Source organism: Coloeus monedula, assembly GCF_965178545.1.
Source record: "Coloeus monedula genome assembly, chromosome: 2".
NCBI lineage: Eukaryota > Metazoa > Chordata > Aves > Passeriformes > Corvidae > Coloeus > Coloeus monedula.
Genome location: NC_138782.1, coordinates 62,060,451 through 62,083,914, shown reverse-complemented (window position 1 = coordinate 62,083,914; position 23,464 = coordinate 62,060,451). Strand labels below are relative to the sequence as shown.

At 42.0% G+C, this 23,464-nt stretch overlaps 1 protein-coding gene across 3 annotated transcripts in view; it reads right to left on the bottom strand.

The window, feature by feature from the left end:
* Nucleotides 1-17,116, bottom strand: part of IGF2R (insulin like growth factor 2 receptor) — a 58,031-nt gene extending 40,915 nt beyond the window's left edge. The window contains exons 1-6 of one of the 3 annotated variants that reach the window (XM_082303453.1): nucleotides 16,979-17,116; nucleotides 9,018-9,151; nucleotides 3,637-3,761; nucleotides 1,876-1,974; nucleotides 1,351-1,480; nucleotides 228-348 (exon numbers count right to left, since the gene is read on the bottom strand). In XM_082303453.1, the coding sequence (XP_082159579.1) occupies nucleotides 228-348; nucleotides 1,351-1,480; nucleotides 1,876-1,974; nucleotides 3,637-3,761; nucleotides 9,018-9,151; nucleotides 16,979-17,082 (713 nt within the window). In that variant the 5' untranslated portion in view covers nucleotides 17,083-17,116. Of the gene's footprint in view, nucleotides 1-227; nucleotides 349-1,350; nucleotides 1,481-1,875; nucleotides 1,975-3,636; nucleotides 3,762-9,017; nucleotides 9,152-11,218; nucleotides 11,251-11,642; nucleotides 11,799-16,978 lie in introns of those variants that run through there. The other 2 variants (XM_082303452.1, XM_082303454.1) reach the window with 2 other exon arrangements.
* Between the last annotated feature and the right edge of the window lie 6,348 nt (nucleotides 17,117-23,464).

The following is a 23,464-nucleotide window of genomic DNA, read 5'->3' as shown; positions in this document are numbered from 1 at the left end:
GTAAAAAGGAGTCTCTCACAAAAAGGAGAAAATTTGATCTGTTATGGCAGTACCACAGAATGCCTGACAGACTGCTCTGACAGTATTTGAATATTTTTTCTGCTAATGCTTCAACACTGAAGAGGTATTAATGTTAAATTTTAGGAGACTCATCTGTTACCAAGAGTGTTGTTTCCAGGCCAGACGACTGAAGTGCCCAGAGAAGTATTACCACAAGAATTACATACCTGTCTTTGCCTTGAAGCTTCAGCTGCTCCTTTGGATGGCCAACATCATATGCCACACCTTCATGCAACAAGCAAGCAGCACTGCCAGTGGGGCACCTTCTGGTCTCTCCACTTGAAGTTCCTGGTTATAGCACACAGAAAAGAAGTTATACGACTCTGTTTCTAAGCCCTGCTCTACCTGAAGTATCTTGCCATTTTATCTGTGGGTTCTTCTAGAAATACTTCTAAAAAACGGGCTACATTAGAATGTGAAACTGACAAGACAAAACCTGGAGTGCTTGTGATAATTCATGCTGCCCTGGTTGGGGACAGCTAATTCATCCTTCCTGCCAAAGTAGATGCAGCTAGTTGCTAGTACAGCTGCTGGATACACAGGGCTTTGAAAAGTTCTAAAATTGTGCCAAGTATTTCTTTTTTTTCCCATAACCAAGTAATGAGTAAACCCTCCTTACAGGGAAGGTTTTATCCCCTTGTTTCTTATTAACCATCTGATTCAAAGCTGTCAGCAAAAAGTTTCACACTAGTGGGATGTTTAAAAAGAATAGACCTCTCACTAGAATTGGAAGTATTAAACCCTTAACAGGGGCACAAAACACATATTTAACTGCAGAGTAAAAAACACAGTGGGAATATACAGCTAAACTAAGCTTTTCAGCAAGTTTCAAATATGTGATTTTGCTGGTTTAATTCCTTATGCATATAGCTCTAAACTGAGAAGAAGGTGCAACAGTACTTAGGCAAGCACCTAACAGTATTTTAGATGCACCTCAGGACATTCATCAGGAACTGGGCAACAACCTGGTGCCTAAAGGAATAAATTTAGAGCACATGAAGCCCTACGAAAAATATTCGTCCTATTTGGCAGCAAACAAATGCAGATACAAGACAAACTGCGCTCTCCCACTTAGAAAAAGCAACTTAAACTGTACTAACAGTACTTGCCCCTCCAGAAGGGGCATAACTCTGAACACCTCAGTACTTGGAGGGTAGGGAGTTTGAAATAATTATCTAAGTCTTGAGATACTGATCTTTGGACATAGGACAACCTTAATGGAGACAACAGCAAAGAACCACACTACAAGAAATTTACACACTGACAGGTGACATAAGCAACCATTCAAACCTAAGTCCCTGCAGACATTTATGAACAAGGAATCATCATCAGAATCATCCACCAAGTAGTATCCTGAAACTTGGATGAGAGGATTCAAGTCATGTTTCTTGAGATCTTCATCAAACACATAGCAAGGGACCTAGAACAACACCAAAAAAAATTACATGCAAACCGTGCACAAGTAGGAGGAAGTTATGAACAGGCATATATGAAGCCCAGTTAGTATGTGGAAACGTTTTTTTACTTCTGGAAGCTCAAAGCTAGACATGCTGATTAAAAGGAGGCATTCAAAGTTAGACTCTTCTGCTCCAGCTTTTAGAAGAGTTTTACTATAAATATCCATCCAATGCACAGAAAAGGTTGAAAAGTTATTTAAAATTCTCATCTCCACCAACTTCCAACATATAAGCTTTACACACCTATGGAAAACATAGGTTCATGGAGGTTGTTCAGATTAATTTGGGGTGGGGGCAAGTAATTAGAGTAAAATTGTCATGTATGTGAAGAGTAACTTCTGCATAGTACATAGATTACCTCTTTCACAGGTTTAAACAAGTCCTTCTTGCAAGCCATAAAGGTCCTCCATTCAAAATAGTGCACACACTCTGTTGCTGTTACAAATTCAGGGGTACCCTATTTAAATGGGAAAAAAATTATTCTTTGAAGAACAGACTGGTTTTATTTTACACCTGTAGACATTAAGAAGTTTATTCAAGAGATTAAAAAAAAAAAAACAATACAGCACATCACAGAACAAGGGGCATACAGCTTCTTAATGGCACTTGTTAACAGCAAGATTGTTACATAACAGCTTTGTTGGGCAACTCAGGAAGATGCAGGATGCCAAATCCTTAGTCTGCATGTGCACCAATACTCCAATTATCATGTGCCAGTCCTAATACACAGTAACTGAATTCCATCTTTTAGAAGTGCTCACTATGCCAACTGAGAATGACAGAAGCACCAGCCTTATCTGCTTACTAGAAAGGAAGACACAAATAGAAATGCATATGAACAGGTTAACACAGCGAGGCAATGCATGTGTCTTTTACCCTATAATAACAACTGATTAGCAGCCTCTTCCGCTACACAGAAAGAATATCCCTGACATTAGTTGTGTATTTTTATAGGATCATGTTATACACATTTGTATGTATTTCAAGATGGGGGTTCTACCATGGTTCAGAACTGGGTGTTCAACTGAATGTCTCTCAGTGAAAAGACAACAATTTTTCACTTTGCCCTCCATCACCTGAGCTAGAAGCACTTTAGCATACATAAACTGATTCCCTCTCTCATTTAACCCTGCCATAAAAGGGGAGGAAACTAGTTTTTCCAGACACTATTACAAAATCCTTTTACTATGTCATGTGATGAACAGGTATCAGAACTGAGCTAACTAGAAGAAGTCTGAAGATCAGTATGATCTGGTGTTACAGCTGATGTTGAGCAATAATTTTTAATTTAGTTTAACGAGTCATCTGCTGAAACAGAACAAGAAGCATTTAAGTCCCTGCTGCACTGGCACTTTGTTTGAGCTGGCTGGATTTCCAAGAGGGCTTGTGCATAGCAGTGTCAGTGCCAACAGGAACGCCAATAAATACTGCTCCCAGATACACAAATATGTGAACTGATCACAGTCTGTACCAATCTGTCATATCTATTCAGTGTGTGGAGGGTGTAACTCCAAAAGCACTTTGGAGTGAACTGCATGCACACAAGCCCCTAGAAACTTTTCCAAGATCTCCAATCACACTTCAAACAGAGTCTCAAAAACAACTATTTCCTCAGAAGCCCAGCCGGCTGTACGAGCACTGTGAGTTCAACAATGTGCAGACCAAGCCTAAGGCTTACTGTTGTCAACTATGCTGCCCCACAACAGAGGTCAGCCATTTTCTTCAATACTATTCTATTAAACAGTCATGCCAGGTCCACAGCTCAGGCACAGCCAACAATTAAACAACAGCTTGCATTGTTATGGCACCCTGTACAATGCTGACTCATTCCTCCATATTAAACTAATAAAATATTACAGTGCAAACCACGTAAAATCATTAAAGACAAAGAAGAGCCTATAACCAGAGCTAAGCTGCAGACCTGCAACTATTTTCGACTGGGATTGAATTTTGAAAGCCACAATAAATCAGGACCTTAACAGTAAAACATAACTGGCTCTTCTTTAAGCTATGAAGTTCAGTAATCAGTGCATCCAAAAGTACAGCAAGTCTCCTTAAAAAGTAAGTCAGAACTACTTGTCATTTCCACTAAAGATAAGAGCACATTATTTAGACTTACCAGTGTTTTCCCACACAGGAAGTTAATATTGCTTTGAATTTGGTGTTCACTGCCTTGCTGCAAGCAGCTATGTGTAGTGTTGAGCTCCAGAAGACTTTCAGAAACTTTTAGCAAGGCTAAGTCACCTAAGGTTTAAAAATGAGAGGGGGGGAAAAAAGGGTGTTATAACACAACGCCTTCACAGAAGCTCAACAGACAGGGTCTAGTTTCAACCACTGAGCAGCACAAGACACACCAGTCTACTTGAAGACAGTACAACTGAAGATCTTTATGGATCTTCTGATTTGGAAGACCAGATCCAAGTTAAGATAGTGTTTGACATCTCTAATCACACTTCTAATTTCTTAAAGGTTTTTAGCAAACACTTTTTAAAATAAAAGTATAACAGCAGGTGCTACTACAAACTAGTCGCCTCCTTAGGAACAAGGAAAGCTGCTACCAACTAGTTTCAATCACAATTCACTCCTTCCTCCTACCAGCTTCTATTTATCGGTTTCTCAGCCTCTATACCATTTATAATAATAGCATCAGCACAAGATGAGAGAGAGTCTATCATAGAATGGTTTTGTTTAGAAGGGACATAATCAACTAGATCAGTTGCTCAGAGCCCTGTTCAGCCTGACCTTGAACATTTTTAGGGTGGGGCATCTGCAACCTCTCTGGACAACTTGTTCAGTGTCTCACCAACTGCATCATAAATAAACTTATTCCTTATATCTGGTCTGAATCTACTCTCCTTTGGTTTAAAATTATTACCTCTTGTCCTGTAACTACAGGCCCTCTAAGTCCATCCTCATTTTCTTATAAGCCTCCTATAAGCACTGGACTGCTGCAATAAGGTCTCCCTGGAGTCTTCTCCAAGCTAACCAACCTCAACTCTCCCACTCTGTCTTCATAGGAGAGGCGCTCCAGCCCTGTGAGCATTTTTGTGACCCTCTTCTGGACCTGCTCCAACAGGTTCATGTACTTCCTGTGCTGAGGATTCCACAACTGGATGCAGTAGCCCAGGTGGGGTCTCACCAGAGAGAAAGGAGGGGCAAAATCACCTCCCTCGACCTGCTGGCCACATTGCTTTTGATACAGCTGGCTTTCTGGGCTGCAGGTGCACATTGCTGACTCCACTCAATCTTTAATCTACTTAATGAAGAACACACTGGCGCCTGTGCACTGGCACTGTCTGCAGACAAACCCAGCACAGATCCACTGCCTCAGTGCAAATCCTCCACATCTCCCATCCCCTTTAGCACAGGTCACATGCTGCATGAAGAGTAAGGTGCTTTGTCACTGCACATTGCTCTCCTTCCCAGCACTTGACATGAAGGGGAAAGGTGGAGCACATTTCAAGGCATGATGAGCACCAGTTCAAGTCACTGAAATGTTCCTGCTAAAGCCCATTTTGGTTAATATTAAACACCAACCGTTTTTAGATCTTACATGCTAACTTCAGCCTGGTCTTTTTGGTTTTTTTTTTTTTTTTGATAAGTAGATTTTAATTCTGCAACAAGTTTGGTTTGAACTATAGAAAAAGCTATAAAGTGTGATTATTGATCTGCTTCCCCCTTTCCATTTTAGTTCATGTCTACACTAGGGAGAAAGCAAGTCAAATCTGTAATCATTGCAGATAGCTAGCTTTGCACCTATACCAAATGTTGTTTCATTTTAAAAACCTGTTGGAACTTTGCCCAGCCTGTTATCTCCTCACTCGAGGCAAGCAAAACTACACTGCACCCAAGTAATATAGTCTAGAGACCAAGAGGAGCAGAAGTCAAAAAAACTGGGCAGAAAGATGATACATGTGGTTTGTGCCTTTTGTATTTCCTGTGTTATCAAAAGGCCATCTTCAGGTTTTACAGCTTCCAGAACTGATACTAGCCAAGTTGCCATGCAGCTCTCTCAAACCTAAGAGCTACATACTGCTTTGAGAGCAAGAGTTTTACTTATCACATCATTGCTTAGAAGATACTGTCAAGGTATCTTTACTTCCACAGATTAGCAGAAGGAAGCCAACACAACTTTCTAGGCAAGAGATGTATATAGTAACCGTATGCACATGACTTAAAACCTCTCCAGTTGTAAGTGTATACAGCTACAAGCCTCCATTTAGCAGGGAACTTATGGGAGCACAATCTGAGGATGTAGCACTCTATAAGCACTAGTTTCTCTCAGCGCTAAAAACACAGTACATGGCTTTAAAGGCACTTGGGAGCTGATTCCAATTTTCTCAGTTAAAGCAATATTCAAGAAAAAACAAGTTCAGCCAGCATATCTTGTTTACTACAGGCCAACAGACACGCTCTCTTCCCCCTTGCATGCTTACGATTAGTTTGGGAACTTGCTAAACGTTTTAACAAGTCTCTTCAGTGGCACATGCCTCATCACACCCTTGCTCACAGAGCAAGGGATATCAACCCCTCACATGATCAGCTTCCTTCCAGAGCTGCAACCACTTTTACTGCAACATCAAGCTCCCTCTACAACAATCACTCATGTTTCTTCGTGACTTCAGAGATGTGTTCTCTCCACAAAGCAACACACTACAAATCAGCTAGTACTGTTCACAAAATTTAGCAGCAAATACTTCATATAGCACAGTTGTGCTAAATCAGTATCAAAGGCACTGTCCACAACACCTCCTGCTCATTGACTCCATCTGTTTAGCTACTTATCAGGAAAAAAGCAATCAGGGAAGACATCCAATCAGTTGTCCAGAAGAAAGGGGCATTTAGGTGGCAGCTATCATTTCATGTCCACTCATCCTACTGCAGCTGGACAAAATGCACATTTCACCATCAGGTTAACAAACACTTAAAGTAATATCTCCATTTTCTAGGAGTAGTCCAACTACATGGCACATGAGTCACTAGATGTCATGGTAAGTTAAAAAGTTAAATAACTACCATGTTATTTCCATCCTCACTGATGTTCATGAACTAAATATTTGCCTACCCTTGAAAACTTCTAGGATTAATAGAAGTGCAGAGGAGAAAACCCTGGTACATCACACTGACACACAGTTAACATTAGCCACAAGGCTTCCCTGGGATACAGACTGATTACTGCCATGGAGCATATGGCCTTAACACCTCTTAAAGCTGGGAGCAACAAACAGTCCTACAGCTGCCATCCCCGCACAGCTGGTATTTAAAAAACAAATCAATTGTTTACACTGATTTTTTTTTTCTGAAAGAATGAAGAGAACTGATTAAGCCCATATTTGAAGAAAGCTTACAACTCAACAAAATTTATCAGCTGACAAATTGCCCTTCTTCCCCCATATAAAGGTCCTTCAGCTTCCCTCATCTTTGGCATACAGGTAACCTCATGTCATCTGGATTGCTTGAAGACAAGTATGTGGTTTAGCTGGTTTAGGTAACTGGGAATCTATACCTGCCTAGACCAGGATCAAAGAGATTCCTCTTTTCGCACTAGGAGTGATTTTTTTATTTTTTAACAAACAAGCTTGAAAACCCATCAGCATGATCTAAACTCAGTGCGATGGTGATGAAGCTCCAAGGCATCTAGAGGCATGAGCAAGAACAAAACCTGAACAATCTGACCAATAGAACAAAGCAAAATTCAATGACAGTGTTAACTGCACTGCCTTGATTTCTCACTTTATTGCAGGGTAGTTAAAAACCTATCCTACTTGAACAAGATTTGTGGCTTAGCCTTTAAAAGTCACTTCAAACTGCCTCAGCAAGACCACAGTACATCTGCTGCTAAATCCTCTTCCACTCAGTACCACTGAGGCACTCAGGAACTCAAGGTTTGCATATAGAGGAATATTTGATACTGCTCAGTCATCACCCAGCTCTGCTCTCCCTTCCTCTTTCCACAAGAAGTGTGGAACAAAACCTACACAAGCCTCTAGTTCTCACACTTCCCTGACGAGAACAGACTTCCTCCATCTCACTCCACCTGCCACATTCCAGTCTCACCCAAAGCAGCATGTTAAAACAGAAGCTTAGATGCTGCTTTCTTTTCTAATCCACAGGCAACTGAAGCCTCAATGGCATATGATCTGAGACCATCAGCAGGAAATAAAAATGTGTTTCATTCCTAAGACATACAACAAGAATAACAGCATCCAGTGCTCTAAGATGCCACGCTCCTCAGAGTAGATGCTACACTACATGCAGGTGCAGTTTCAATATAAATGCAATCTAACCAGTCATCCCAGAAAACTCTGAAGCCTGAACATACCTTTATTCATGCACTCAGTGATTCTGTAAGCCGGGGTCCCAACATTAATAGTTTTTTGAAAAGCACCAATTAACCACAGACTGAAACCAAAGTATCTCTACTGTTAATAGAGAGGTGTGGGGAGAATAGAAGCTGACTGGCTGCTGTACATTGGCATTTGACATTGACAAATGACATTTGACAGATGAGAAACACCTTCGTCCTCACCATATTCCAGCAGTTCAAGCTCAAGCAATTCAATGAAGACTCACAGCTTCTTGTAAGAGCTATCTGCTAATGGCTGACAAGACTGGAAACATGTTAAATCAGACTTCAGATCTGCAGATACTATGAAGCAGTCTGAAGATATATTGCTCTTCAGAAAGCTACTGCTTTATTCTATTAGAAGTAACAGTCAACTATCAGCCGCCTCTTGAACAGTACTCAAATATTATTGTTAGCCAAAACACAAAAGCAACCTTGAAAGCGACAAACATCCATGAAAATAAGTAACATGAACTCATGAAAAAATACTGTTCAGAACACAAGGTGCTTCTGACTGATGAAATCAAGTGCATGTGTATAGGAATATGCCAGTTTCATATTTAGATCAGTATGCACAAGTCCACCTCTCCTCAAAATACCAAGAACAGCTGTGAACTACCGAAGTCGTGACCAGATTTGACTAGTGTAACCAAAACCAGAGAACTGCATGTAATTAACTTCCTTTCTGTGTGGAACAACTTGAAGACGACACCCAGAATACTTCGCAGTACTCCCAAGATTGCATTACAGAGAGTAACCTGCCTCTGAACAAAGACCTGATATTACATCAGGCCAGGCTGAGTATACTTTAGAGCTGTAACTTAAGCTCTATCCTGTGTTAGTATTTACAAAGTTGTACACAGTCCATATCCTGCCACAGGTAGATGCACTTATGCTACTTGAGATAGCCTTGCATACTTTCACTAGATTACAGTTAACTAGACCATAAGATTTCACAGTCCCATAAAGCGATTATCTACAATCAGATCATGTTTCACCAAATCTCCCCAGTAAATCTGCAACAAAACAAAGTTTTACACTGTTCCAAGAAGGGAAAAAAAAAGAAATCTTTGCTAACACATCAAAGTTTGTAATAGTTATAAGACCACCCACTAACATTGCTCTAAACTACCTACAGACACTTGTTTACTTACCTACAGACAGATAGGTCTTCTTTTTGATGTCATATGCGCAGACTGCACTTGTCCTTCCACACTCTTCAACACCAGAACAGAAATTTATTTTATAAAGCACCTCTTTGTCTGCATCAATTGCTTCCCAAGTGTAACTGAAAAGACAAAAATGCCTGTCAATTGGTATTCAAGTTGTCTGAATTGCATATCACCTAGATACCAGTCCCTGAAATAGCCAAGTTGAAGGCTAAGAGCACCACTAACTTAAATTCCCATTCTGTTCTATATTTGTAAATACCAGAAATCATTTCTATTTTGTTGGGACTAAGAGCAAAACAGATTTAACCACTTGTGGAATGTAATATCAAATCCATTTTTCCCCTTTCTTGAATATCCAATCATCCATTCTTCCCCATCAAAGCTCTGTGAAGGCCACTCTGACTAAGGATCATTACCTGTGATATATTATCCTTGACAACCTGATACATTTCTCAGATGTCTTTGGCAGGCTGGACACTACTGCACCTTAGTATTCTGCCCAACAACAGTGGCAGAAGTGCTAAGTCTAAGTGGAATAGAGCAGCCAGTCTCATCCTGCAGTGGAGCCACCCAGCTTCAGGGTCTAAATTGGGGTTGAGAGTCTTACAGTATTCAGACCAAAAGATGCTAACAGTACATATTAGGGCCTAGCTGCACCTTAAGGTATTTTATATATATATATATATATATGTACACCTCAGTATCTCAATATCTCAACAGAACAGTTTCTGAAGGGTGATGTAAAAAGCTGCAAACCAAGCAAAGCTATCCACAAGACACTCAGTGAAAGATCACACTACCTAGCCACAGACATAGCAGAAAGCCAGCTGTCTAAAAACTGGGAAAGGAACATGAAGCTCAGGTTAAATATAACTGGGAAGAAATCCAAGTAACAGCAAAAAAATATCAAATGCAGCACAGTTCAGAGGCAGAGCAAGGATTCCTTCCCCTCACAGCAGGCACTAGGACTGCAGCAAAATGTGGTCAGTCACATGACACAGTACTGCTCAGCTTTGAGGCAGGCCCAGGTCACCTAGTTTAGAGCCAGGAGCTCTTTAGACAGCCTGGCTTACTATCAGGGTGCTCTGGCCAAGCTCTGTTAAAAAAGCACAGCTCAATAAACATCTGCCGTCACCTTGGCTCAGCTACCCCTCTTTACCACTGGCAGCAGCCTGCATCCTCTGGACACTTGATTTTTGCAAGATAACAGATTCTGCAGCTTCCCTTCTATCCCAAGTGGAAACTTCAGTAGGATTAATAAAGACTCATCATCACATCAGAAAACTGAGGACAGCACAGTGACTTATTAGGCATTCCTGTTATTTACAACTCACACAAAATTTAGTGCACCTATCTGACCCACAGAAGCATTTGTCTTAATGTACAAATCTCAGTTGATAAGAAGCTTCACGCATCAGGTTTGTTTGCCTTAATCTCTAGGTCATATGTGTTGCACCACTCAGCATTATCATACTCCAGATCCCCCCAGGAGGAGAAACCATTCCTGCTCAGCTCTGAAGTCCAGTTTTGGATGAGAAAGGGGCAACAACAGTCCAGCTACTTTATTTTAAATTTTAAATCTTCTGAGAACTCCTCTCAAACCCAGTGCATCCCAGATCTAATCAAAGAGCCAGCAGTAAGATATCACATACTTTTCCATTTTAGTTACTGACTACGGGGCTCTTGGATTCCCTGTACTACAGCAGCCATGTTCATTTCAGACTGCTAATGGCTGGAACAAGCTAGGGACAAATACAAGCAAATTCTCTGTGAACTGAAAAAACAAAGATCTTTATATATTAGTGTATTATTATATTTGAGGCTTTATATCCTAATATAAGGGTCAAAAATAACTTGCCAGGTATTGAGTCGTACCCAAAACACCAATAAAATTATGTATTCAAGGACTGTGTCTCAATCCTAGACAAATATCTGCCATTATTCTTTCCTCATAAGCAGGCAGACCTGACCTTTTACAATCATACTGATGAGCTCTCTCAGCTAGTCTGTTGCATTTCTGAAGTGGATAAAGGCAGTATCGATGCAGGAGGATGATGAGAATTTAGCTACACTACAGAATAACCAAAGTTCAGCAGTGGAATAAAGCTTTTCAACACACAAAAAAAGAAGTTAGAAGAACCTGACTATCTTCAAGGGCTCTGAAAATATCAAGAGATTAATACCAAAGCTGGTTGTACATCCAGGAGAAAATGCATTTCAATCCAAACCCAATTTCTTCACAAGCCCCAGAAAGTTAGCATTTCTCAAATTGAGAACCGAAAATTTCTCAAGGGCTCTGGTACTCTTTTTTTTGACTGGTCTTTGAAGATGACAAAAAGGTAACATATAATATTAAGGCACAAAGTTTTTAATCAAGCTGGGGTGTTCTTCAGTGTGTTGTTGGTATTTATAGAGAACTTGAAAGTTAAAATCTGTTTGTGAGTGGAACAAGAATTTAAGTCCTTCACACAACTGAATTATCATTCAGAGATTAAGGTTTTGTTTCCCCAGTCCATGTTAACATGTTATGAAATAGAGGAAATCAGCATCTTCAAGTCAGTTCACCCACAGTCCAGAAGCAAAAGAGAAACAAGACAAGCAGCTTACAGAACAGAAGCAAAGCAGCCTCTGAAGCCAGATCTTCCCTCTGCCCTGTCACAGGCCCCTGGACAGGGAAGGTTGAGGAATTCTTCAAAACAGTCCACACAAAAGGAGTATGAAATCCAATGTTCAATCATGTTCCAAACCACAACTTCAGGGGCCCATAGAAGTGAAAATCTAGTGCAGTTTCAGAGTAGTATTACTTTCTTGGATGTTACAGAGACTTCTATTTTTTTTTTAATGTGTGGGAGGAGCAAGGTGGGATTTATTCATTGCGAGTAACAGCACCCTGGATGTAGCCTAAGCAGCTGTTCTCAGAGAGATGAAAAATACTTTTGCAGTAAAAGCAAGAATTATTTCTCACACAAGTAAGATTCCTGGCACTAAATCAGTACCTGGGAACAGTTTCAAGTTGCATGTGCTCTACTTTCCAATAAGATACATACAAGCTGACCTCTCCACTGCAATCCATGAGGGAAACAATCTGTTGGCAATCACATTGCCCATCCTGACCATGTGAGTCACATGGACTGGCTTCCTCCAGCTAGCTCAGCATTCACCTCCACCAGTGGTGAAGCCTGATGTAATTACCTCCTTGCCAGGGCCAGACGAAGTTATCTTGTTTGAAGGGCTTAAGCTACCCTGGTTCAATGCAGTTGAGCTAGTTCAGGGAGCTGTTATACCAACAGCTTTTAAAAGCAACAGCCATGATCACAGGGTGGGGTGTGATGCATTCTCTGATAAAGGGAGCTCAGGAAAATTATACTTCACAGATTAAACCATTCAAACAGCCATTTCTGGAGCAATTCAAGGTTGGGGCTCAAACACAATGTCTGCCCTGTTTAAAACTGTCAGTTATTTTTGCTGAAACCACAACATGATGCTTGTTTTCTGATAAACCCAACTGTGAGCTATCCCACAATTGGAGGGATGAAACATACACCCACGTCAACCACCCCCCGCCCTGGGCAGGCGCTCCTGTCTCCTGCCAGCGTTGCTGGCCCAAGCACCTGACACAAGCTGGGCCCAGGGACTGTCCTCTCTCAAAATTAACTCAGCAAAAACAACAGGTGCATGTGTGTGGAGGGGGGACTGAGCCTGGCCAGTTCCCCCTCTGGCCATGCACCAGCAGTGGGAGGCACAGAAGGAGGCAGTGCCAGCTCAGGCCACTGTCAAAAGCAGTTGCGCAAGCAAGGTCCAAACGAGTTATTGAGAATAACCTTGCCTGCAGGTCAGCCTTTCCAGTTACCTAGCTTTGTTTTTGAGACACTGAAGCAATCGCATAAAAAAGTAAATTAATCTACTTTTCAGCAAGCTGCAACATCAAATGAGAGCTCTGCTTTTTTTTTTTTTTAACTAATCAAAGAAGAATATGAAAAAAATAACATAAGAAAGGGAAAAGCAAGCCTAGTTTACTTTGTGATCAGAAGCTGAGGCACTGAAGTCAAGCAAGGTTCAGAAGGCTAACACTTGTCATAGCATGTGCATCCCAATGCCAGAGCCACTTTGAGGTCTGAGCACTAGTGAACCACTTCAAATCAGCAGAGCACCAGAGAAACTACTGCCACCATTCTCCTAACAATAGTTCAAGCTTTTTGGTTCTCAAACTGTTACCCGAGGAATGACTGCTGGCAAGAACAGTACACCCTGCTCCAAACAGCTGTAAAGCATAGATGCAAAGAATCATGCATTTTTTCTCTGGGGAATGCACTGAAATAGCTCATTCTGCTGAGGGGGTGCTACACAGATGACCTGGCAGAGAGACAAGGCAACCTACAACCACAGAGTTGGAAAGCAGATCCACATGTGATTATGCACACAATTTTGTGCCCAGATGCTTCTCAGCTGTCAGAACATTGCAGAGATTAAACGAGTATCCAAAGCTCTTTATGAGCAGTTTCAACCACCACAATCTCAGGCAGACAAGCTCAGGAACAATTTCCAGGATGGCCACTGCAAATTTGACGCTTGCAGCTCACTTGCCACAGAAATCACTATTAGATGTGACTACCATTTTCACATAAATATGTATGGTAAAGAAATCTCTATGTCAAAGCAAGCTCTCCTTACAGGAAATGCAAGCTTGAATGGCACAAAGTACAGCTGTCACTATGCCTCAAGAGCTTTTTAATGCATCCCTACCCATGCTTAATTCTGCCCTAGCTCACCCATCCCCTTTTCCAACTACCACCACACTGTGTGTCTTCAGGCAAGTTTTCTTGCGTGTGCATCATGCATGACAGACTTACAGCTACACCACAAGCTTTTCAGCTTTTTGCATCCAGAAGACATTTGGTCTTTCATGCTGCACTCTAAACCACACCTACTACACCATTTTACAGAGTGTTTAAGAAAAGGGGTAGCAAATTGAAGTTTAAGTACACAAGAGCTACAGAAGGCAGCTCATGTGCTGAGAAATCACATTCAGACATTACAATGGCAGCTTCCCAGGGACATGACACAACCATTCACATCGGTATATAGGTCCAGCAATATCTTATTTATGACATCTCCCACTTAAATATGTCAAAGCACTTAATAGAGCGGAATGAGTGCACCTAAAGGTCACCTCTCTGTACTCAGCATGTGCTTCTTTACCAAGGCCAAGCTGAACGCTAACTCCACGGTTTCAAGCAGCACAGATGAGGACAGTTGTGGTTTCACAACAAGGGCTGAAAAGACAAGTGTTTGAATGAACAGAAGTGTAGGTACAGTCAGCTGTAGGAGTTGTGTTATTAAAAACTATGCATTTAACATAAAACAGAATTGACTTACAACCCCAAAATTTGAAGTCTGCGTAATAGCAATCCTGTGTTGTACAGCAGCTTGAGATTCCCTTACATCCACAAGTCTAAAAATCATTGAAGTTATGCACCAGTTCCTATCCTTGCAAGGGGGCAAAAACATCATCTGTCATTACATCACCTCTCATCCAGTACAGATTTTCAGGCAAAACAGCCCACAGAGGAGGCAGTTTGTATCTGCTGCTCTACCATCACACTCGAAACATATTCTGCCTTTTTTTTTTTTTTTTTTAGAAATAAAGAAAAGTTACATAGCAATTTTTGCAGTGTTATGTGGAAAGTGAACCCAAACTCTCAAGATTTCTTTTGAAGTAGATGGACTTGAATAACAGGTCACAAAATTAACTCTAATTCCAGAATTTTTCCTGCATTGTAACACGAAAGATATAAGGGGAAGAAGAAAAACTCAAGAGAGAGACCAAACTGGCTAGTAACTTCTTATATCCGACCAGTTCCCTGTGTTCTTTTCCAGGCGCTCATATTGCACCAATCCTGGAGAAACCTCTACACAGAAGACAAAAAAAGAATTCCAACTGCAAGTCACATGACAGCACAGTCAGCTGTCGGAGCACACAAGAACAAAGCATAACAAAATCAGAGACTGAAGCCATGTCATTAGACAAAGTTTCAGAGAATGAAAGCTTTTCTTCCTTCCCCAGACCATCCAAGCATACCAGTAGTAAGGCTACACAAAACAATGAAAACCTCCAACTCAAGTTTAAGTAGCCTCATGCCACAGTTCTTGCGCAAAGCAGTTTTGACACCTTTCCTCCTTCTGGCAAAACAACTTTCCTATTCTTACTTAAAGGAAAGCCAGTGCCTCTTCTAATCCCCAGCTGTTTCCTTCTTTGCCCACCTTTTGACATTCATACACCAGACACAGAAGCTGCTGCAGTTTCACCAGCCCTATCACAGCACACAAAACCCAGGACACTGTTTTCTTAACGGCTGTAAAACAAATAAAAACCTTGTCTTAAGCCAGTACAAAAATAGGTCCGTCAGGGACTTCTCCTGCACACCGGCATCATAACTTTTGGCTGAAAATTCCACCAGCAGCGTGTTTGCATTGCCTGCATCATTCCTCACTTGGTATAGTTTTTTGGCAACTATACCCAAGAAAACACTTCAGCACTGAACTCCTTGGGGACTTCCCACCTAACAGACAGCAAGTTCTTGTTTCTTCTTTTACCCATTAGAGATTACTGGACATAAATCCTTCCAAGCAGTTTTTACCCTGCCATGGCACAACAGCAAATGAATGTTTTTGAAGCTGTTCATCTTAAAAGGAAACCTGCTGATTGTGCAAATTATGTGCAAATTATTTTCACTTGCCAGCAACAAAATTAAACTAGCTTAAGTAATTTGCATCCAAAATGAGACTGCATGTCCCTCCATAGCACTCTCAAATATTCCTCTTGTCACAGACCCACAACAAAGCAAAGACAGACATTGACAGGACTTAACACTACTCTCAGAGTAGGAACTGCTTGACAATCAAATAATTCAGGGTGGGTTTAAAAAAAAAACAAACAAAAAACCAAACCAACAACAAAAATCACTCATCAGGGTAGCTAAATTACCTCCAGAAGCTACATGATAGTTTCTCATTTCTGTCTCAATTCTGCAATTAGGGTGGCCATCTGACAAAACCACAAAACCAATTTTTCCCACCCTCATGGGTTATTCTTGCAAGCCAATATATTTTTTTTCCCCCTTTTTCAACATTTAACAATATCATATCCCAGATTCTACCAGGTGGACAGCCCATTCCCTCCAGAGATCCAACCTCTGCCCTTAGTGTTACATTCAGTCCGCTACATTGGTGCCTTCACAGTGACACTGAATGAAATAATGGGTTCTTATATGTACCCTGCATATTGCGGCTAAATAATTTAGAAATTAAGACCAGCAAGATACTGGTGCTAGACTAAATTCACAGCTGAAGTTAGAGCAGAAAAATGTCAAGACATGAATAATGATGACACCTCGACATGGCAGTTTCTGAAAGCTTTCCTACCTCGCCTGTAAGTAACTGAATGGCACATGGTGATGTCCTCAGTAAGAAGCCAACTCTCAAGTGACATCCCTTCCAAACCAACAACACTTCGTGTTTTTCAGACTACACTGAACACAGGCGCAGTCCTGACCACAGGCAACTTACACAGAGCAAGTCTACTCATCCTCTCACCCGCAGATTTCCTGTATTTGCAGAGATCCACGCAGAGAGGTCCCGGAGGGGACCGGCCCCTCAGCCGCCCCTCAGGCTCCCAGTCCTACTGCGCGTTCGCCATGGACCAGCCTCGGCCTCACGCCCGGGGACACGGCCACCGCTTCCCCCGGAGATCCCCGGCCTGACCCTTCCCGGAAGGGGCGACCAATAGCCGGGGCGATCAGGCCCGCGCTGCGGAATCCCGGTGCTGCGCTCCCGCGGAGGGCAGGAGCGGCACGGGCACCAAGAGACATCGCCCCCCCCGCGCCCCTCCCCCCCCAATTACAGCCCTTCTCCAGCCGCCCCACCGCGTCCCAGCGGCCGTCCACCTGCACAAGTCCTGGTAGGAGCCGGGGAGTGCCTCGGCGACCGCCCCGGACGCCGAGAGCAGCGCCAGGAGGGCGCCGAGGAGCAGCGAGGCCATGGGCGCCATGGGCCGAGCTGCCCCGGGACGTCAGGCGGCGCCGGCGGCGCGTCATGTGACCGTCGCGCGCCCCCGCCTCGGTCATGTGACCGCCGCCATGTGCGGGCAGGGCGCTGAGGGGCCGCGCCGCCCCCCCCGGCAGGGCCGCTCCGCGTCCCCCGCAGCCCCTGCGGTGACACCGCGGCACCGCCACCCGCGCACGGGACACCCGCGGTCCCCGGGCTGCGCCTCTGGCTGCTGCCCGGCCGGCTGAGGTGCGCGGCGGCTCGGCCCGTGGGACGCAGTGCCAGTGGGTTGGAGTGTCCCGGAGCGTGTCCTGCTGAGGGCAACAAAGATTAAGGGGCCGGAGCAACTCTTAGCAAGGACAGGTTGAGGGAGCTGGGCCTGGGCAGCCACGAGAAGAGACCTCATTGGTGTCTTTAACTATCTTAAGGGCGAGTGCCGAGAGGATGTTTCCAGGCTCTTCTGCTGGTGCCCAGCAATAGGACAGGAGGCAATGGGTAGAAACTGATGCACAGGAAGTTCCTCCTGTGATGCCTTTTCCTGGTCCTAAAATCAAGAGTCAGACAAGATTAGAAGAAGGAAAAGGGATTTTACCTTGGTATTTATTTTAAGGATCCTTAGGTGCACACGTCCAGGTCAAATGCACCTCAATGCACCCCGCAATGCACGCCCCCAAAATATCTGGAATAACATTATAGGTTTTACTAATTAGCATATCTATCAAAGATTCCCCAATGAGAGTCTCGAGTGAGCCCCCCTACCCAAGGAACCTTCCCCTGGATGGTTCTATCTTAGTTTACAGAATGTGTTCTGGAGAGGACCTTGGGATCTGGGGCACAGTGATCCCTAACTACGAAGCTTCTAAAATGTTTAGTCTCCTAGCTTGACAAACAAGCCCAAGAATGTAGGCAAAAGGCACTAAAGAATACAGAAGTTGTAAAAAGGTATAAAAGGGGTTTAAAAGAAAAGGCAAAAAAATCATCATGGCATCACCTGAACATGAGGAAGAACTTCTATACTGTGCGGGTGACCACGCACTGGAACACGTTGTCCAGAAAGGCTGTGGAGCCTCCCTCACTGGAGACACTCAGGAATGATCTGGACACAATCCTGTGCCATGTGTTCTGGGACAACCCTGTTGGAGCAGGGAGGTTGGACCAGATGACCCACTGTGGTCCCTTCTGACCTGACCCATTCTGTGATTCTGTGGTGTGGTAGTTGGGTCAAAGAAATGCTGTTTGGAAAAAGTTAAATGGGGCTTTAAAAAAGTTATTCGAAATATGCAGTGAAATCAGGAAACTAAACCCGTTAGGGATGAAGACTGAGGAGGCAAAGACAGTGATGTGGTTGGTTCTGGCTGTAAGAGTTATTACTGCAGCAGGGAAGCTGGTGTGGTGTAGAAATTATCCCCATTTCAAACAGAGGGCAGGAGGGGAGGCTTGCACAAGGCAGCAGCTTTGCCAGGAGGAAGTGGAGCACACACTGTCCTACCTCCACTGCCTCCTGGACTACAGAGAAAAGCGATCCAGCCTGGAGCTTGCATAGTTATTTCCAGGACTTAGCAAATTATAACTGCAACATTAAGATTTAAAAGAGATAATTAATTAGCAGTAAATTTTTGTGAAAGGGCAGTTAAGAAGAAAAGTATCTTTGAGAGTGGTAAGAGGCATAAGGATGACAGAATGAAAGAAAACTAAAAATTACACTCATTAAACAGACAGCTGTCTTGTGTGAAGAAATCCTATTCTCTAATTATGAATGCTTTCCAAAAGCCATTTGCACAAAAAAGCAAAAAAGGCCTACAACTGAAATAGTTTTTCTTGCCCCATTCCCTGGCATCCATGAGACTAAGACAGCGCTGAAGATTTGCCTCTCTGGCAGTTCAGCCTGATTCCAGACTGCTGTGATCTCCTTTTCCTCTCTTTTTTCCTCAGATATGACCCACCTTTATGGTAGCATTAGTTCTGCAGCAGGGCAGTCAGCTGGCTAAAGATGCTGCTTTGGCTGAAAGTTAACATGCTATTCTGATTGTTTTGTGCAAGCTGTGTTTTTTGCAGCTGTACCTGTCACCTGACTTACTTGGCTCACTGCATATCTGCACAAACACCACCAGCAGCTTCAGACGGGGGAGAGGAACTAAGAAAAAGAAATAATGAAAGGGACTGAGTAAATGCTACTGTCCTCTACAGTTTTCTACTACAATATAATGGATTATTGTCAATTCTTGCTCTTTTGTTTTAACCTTCAGTGGATTCCTGAAAGCTCCAAATCTGATTACCCAAGAATCCCTGTTGTCTGCTTTTAAGATTCTAGTATGTATAGTTTAAAGACAGCCTTGATTACACCAACTCAAAGGCTCAAAAAGACAAAAGCAGTTGACAAAAAGAATACCAAGTCTGTTATTTCTGTGGTTATGTTTCTTAAACTTTGCTGCTCTGCTGGCAGGACTGGTATCACTCACTCTACACAGAGCAGTGCAAATAGAAAAGACTCAGTGGAAATCATGTCTCTGCTTACCAACTTGAATTAAAAATTTATCAGCCAGGAAATTCACTGCAGACAGCAGAGCAGGCAGACAGGCTGTAGTTGCTGATCTTATTAGCTGCCCGGGTTTCTGCAAGTAGGGCTTTATCCCTGAAATTTTCTTTGTGTAGATTTAAGTGGATGGGTGACTCCACTGAAGACGATGTGACAGCTCACCTTGGTAACTTTAAGAATACATATAAATATTGCAGTGTCAGGGCCTGGCAATGTAGAAACAGTTAATTTCAGTTACCTGCTAAGAGCTAACTCAAAGTTGTTTACTGACAAAAGAATGAAGAAGTTTAGAGTGGCATTCTTCACTCTTTGTACTGCTATGTGTGCGTAGGCCTCTGTATTTGCACAAGACTTCAGAGCATACAGAGAAAAGTTTGTATAAGTTTCTTTGCATACAGAGAAAAGTTTGTATAAGTGAACAGCTACCTAGCAAGAAGGAAAGAAATTGAAATACCTGGGAAAAAATCCCAGTTAGAAACGAAAAGAAACAGACCAGAAATTCTCCTTCCATCTGCTGTGCTAGTACATAAGCATCAACCTAACAATGAACCAATGTTGCAACACAGCAAGGATGCTGCAGAAATACTGAAATACACAGTGTAAGTGCAAATACCTTTAAAATAAAAATATGAAGTAAAAATTTGCATATTCCAATCGTGACTACTTCCATTTACTACATATTTTCCTTAGCTTTTATAATCTGGTGGATGCTGCTGTTCTCTCAAGATTCATGGAATTTCTCCCATGTTTAAAACTAGATACATGCATAGAAATGGGCAGGAGCTATGTGTCAGTCATTTTTGTATCCTAAACTATGTTTTGCAAATAGGCCATAGAAATATGCCATTCTGAATATAATTTATAAATAATAACATAAATATTTACCTCTCATGCTTAATAATACTGGCATCTCAGCTAACCATGTACCATGGCAGAGTGTTAAAATATTCTGAAATTATGTGAATGTCTTAATCTTACCTTTTCCTTTCCCTCAGGAGAAGGTCAGCACGATGGCTGCTAGTTATGTGGAGTAAATCCCAGTACACCTGAAAGTAATGCTGCAATATCCATGTTATGGATGGTTTTCAGTAGGCACAGTGTCATGAATAAGTGATGGATACATAGGTCCTCTAGGATTCTTCTTTTCATCTTGCCAGGTGTCAAATGTTGTATCATTTCTTGTTCTTCTGACTCACAGTCTTGCTTCATGTGGTCACTATCAGCTGTGCAGTTCAGGCTGGCTGAGAGGCAGCACACTTTTACTGTTACTGTCTCAGTTCCCTTTAACACTCTTATGTGATCTCTATTTTTTTCAATAATAGGAACAAAAAAGTTTTCAGCATCCAGAGCTGTTTTAAATTTGATTGTGGGAAGTTCCTTCTCCAGTGAGGTCTGGACAGTTTATTTCTATCTATCTGTAAGCTACAGTATGTTAAAGTAATTGCTTTTATGCTTCATGAAAACTTCATAAGGCTCTTCCGTGGAGCTGCGCAGTTTTCCCAAAACACAGATGTGCCACTCACTGGGTAGTTACTTTTTCTTTCCTGTTCTCTTGCTTGCCATACTATAGTTAAGTCTTCCTAATATTACGCCCCTTGCCATTACTTCTGAATGATCCTTATTCTTTTTGCTGCCTGTTCAGTCTTTCATCCTTTCTCCAAAGCTTTCTACTTCTTTCTGTTCTATGTCTACTGTCCTTAGCATTTTTAAAGGCAAGCTCTTGATAAGAGTTACCTTCTGGTTTGTTGTGAGGAGTTATCCTGCTTTATAACAATTTAAATTAAGCCTGTTGAGGAAAACTGTCCCTGATGACCTTGCTTTGCAGACTTAGGTTTAGGCTTCCCAGTGCAGTTAGAGAGATAATTAATGACATTTCCTAATCTAGCTGGTACTGTTCAATGATACTGCAAAAGAACATCAGCTTTGTCTGAACACTTTGACGTTATGTGAAATCTTTGTCTTGTTGAGAAAGTCCTTATGTGCTGAACTCATACTTGGTGTTTGCACTGAAAAGGGCACTGTTTCGTGCTGTGGCTTAGAAGATTAGTGTTGATAATCTAGAGATGTTTTGGTTTTTGCTGAGCAGGGCTTACACAGCATCAAGGTCTTTTCTGCCTCTCACCCCACTGCACCAGCCAGAGGGCTGGGGGTGCAAAAGGTGTTGGGAGGGGGCACAGCCAGGACAGCCAGCCCCAACTGACAACAGGGGTATCCCACACCATACAGCATCATGCTCAGCATATAGGGCTGGGGGAAGAAGGAGGAAGGGGGGGATGTTTGGAGTGACAGTGTTTGTCTTCCCAAGTCACTGTTACACATGATGAAGCCTAGCTTTCCTGGGGATGGCTGAACACCTGCCTGCCTATGGGCAGCCGTGAATGTATGCCTTGTTTGCTTTGCTTGTGGCGTGGCTTTTGCTTTCTGTATTAAATTGTCTTTATCTCAGCCCACAGGTTTTCTCACTTTTACCCGTCCAGTTCTCTCCTACATCCCACTGGAGGGGGGTGAGCAAGCGGCTCATGGGGCTTGGTTTCCAGCTGGGTCTAAAGCACAGCATTAGCCTAGAGTAGCTGAAAACAACTGTGGATCCTTGTCTGGAAGAAGTGCAAGCTGGTACAAGATATGTAAAGACCACTTTATCACCATGGCAAAAACCTGCAGGTATCTCGTGCGGAAGTGAATAAATGAATCATCTGGAAGTCTTACTGCTCTATCATGTTGTATTTTTATTCTAAAACAATGGGCAACATTTCTTTTTCTAATTCAGTAGTTATTTCACCTAATTCAGTAGTATTATGTAAGGAAATAAGTTGTCATCTGTTCCTTCTTGATTGTTACAAGGTAGCTGATAAATTTCTGGTTTGCTGTATTTTTCCTGCTTCTTTGTAATGGGATTTCTTTCCCATGTAGCTGAAGGGCACTAAAATCAAAATGCTATTTTCAGGATCACACTTAAAAATTAACAAACTTCATACACAGCAGAGAAATTACCAAATTGGTTTTGCTTAAAGCATTAAGGCTCAACCTACATTTTTTTTCTTCATAGTCCTCTCAAGGGAAAAGAACTGAGCAAGAAATTTCTTGTATAATGCGCTATTTGTGGAGAACTAAAATATGTGGTATACTTTATTCAGGTGGTTCTTTTATCACCCTGCCTTGCTAGAATTTATTGATGCATTCTTATTATATATTTATATATTCTGTCCATGCATATATATTTGTTTTTATAGCCTCCTTCATAAATATGTTTAGGCCAGTATTAAACTTCTTCTAGACATGCATTTTATTTCCATTGCATTTGTCTGTAAAATATTTTAAGATATCTGAAGTAGGAGAAAGAAGGTTACATATTAACTTACTTAGAAGAAAAGTAACAATCATTTTTTTCATAATAGATACCACATTGCCCGGGATGTTTTATATTCACAAGTTGCTGAAGGAGATAGCGTAGAGAAAAATAAGTATCAATGTATACATGAAGGCCCAGGTAAGCCATTACAGTATTGAATAAATGGTTCAATTAGAGATTCACATTAGATCATAAAAACAGGTTGCACACGTGGATCACAGGACCAGAAGGAGATCTCCATACTGCACAGATTTGGATCTGTAATATTGCCATCTGAATCAGTGCAGTAATCCAGATTTTCCTTGCCTTTTTTCAGTCAGAGCCAGAGTAAAATGAACAGAACATGTATAAATATGATAGTGAATGTGCTAAGAAACATGCATCAGATAGACATGGAATGACAACTGTCTTGAAGAGTTTTCTGGCATTTTTTCATGTATTGATGTGACATTTAAAGATATGATAGCTGTTATTATAATGGGGAAGGAAATCTTACAGTTC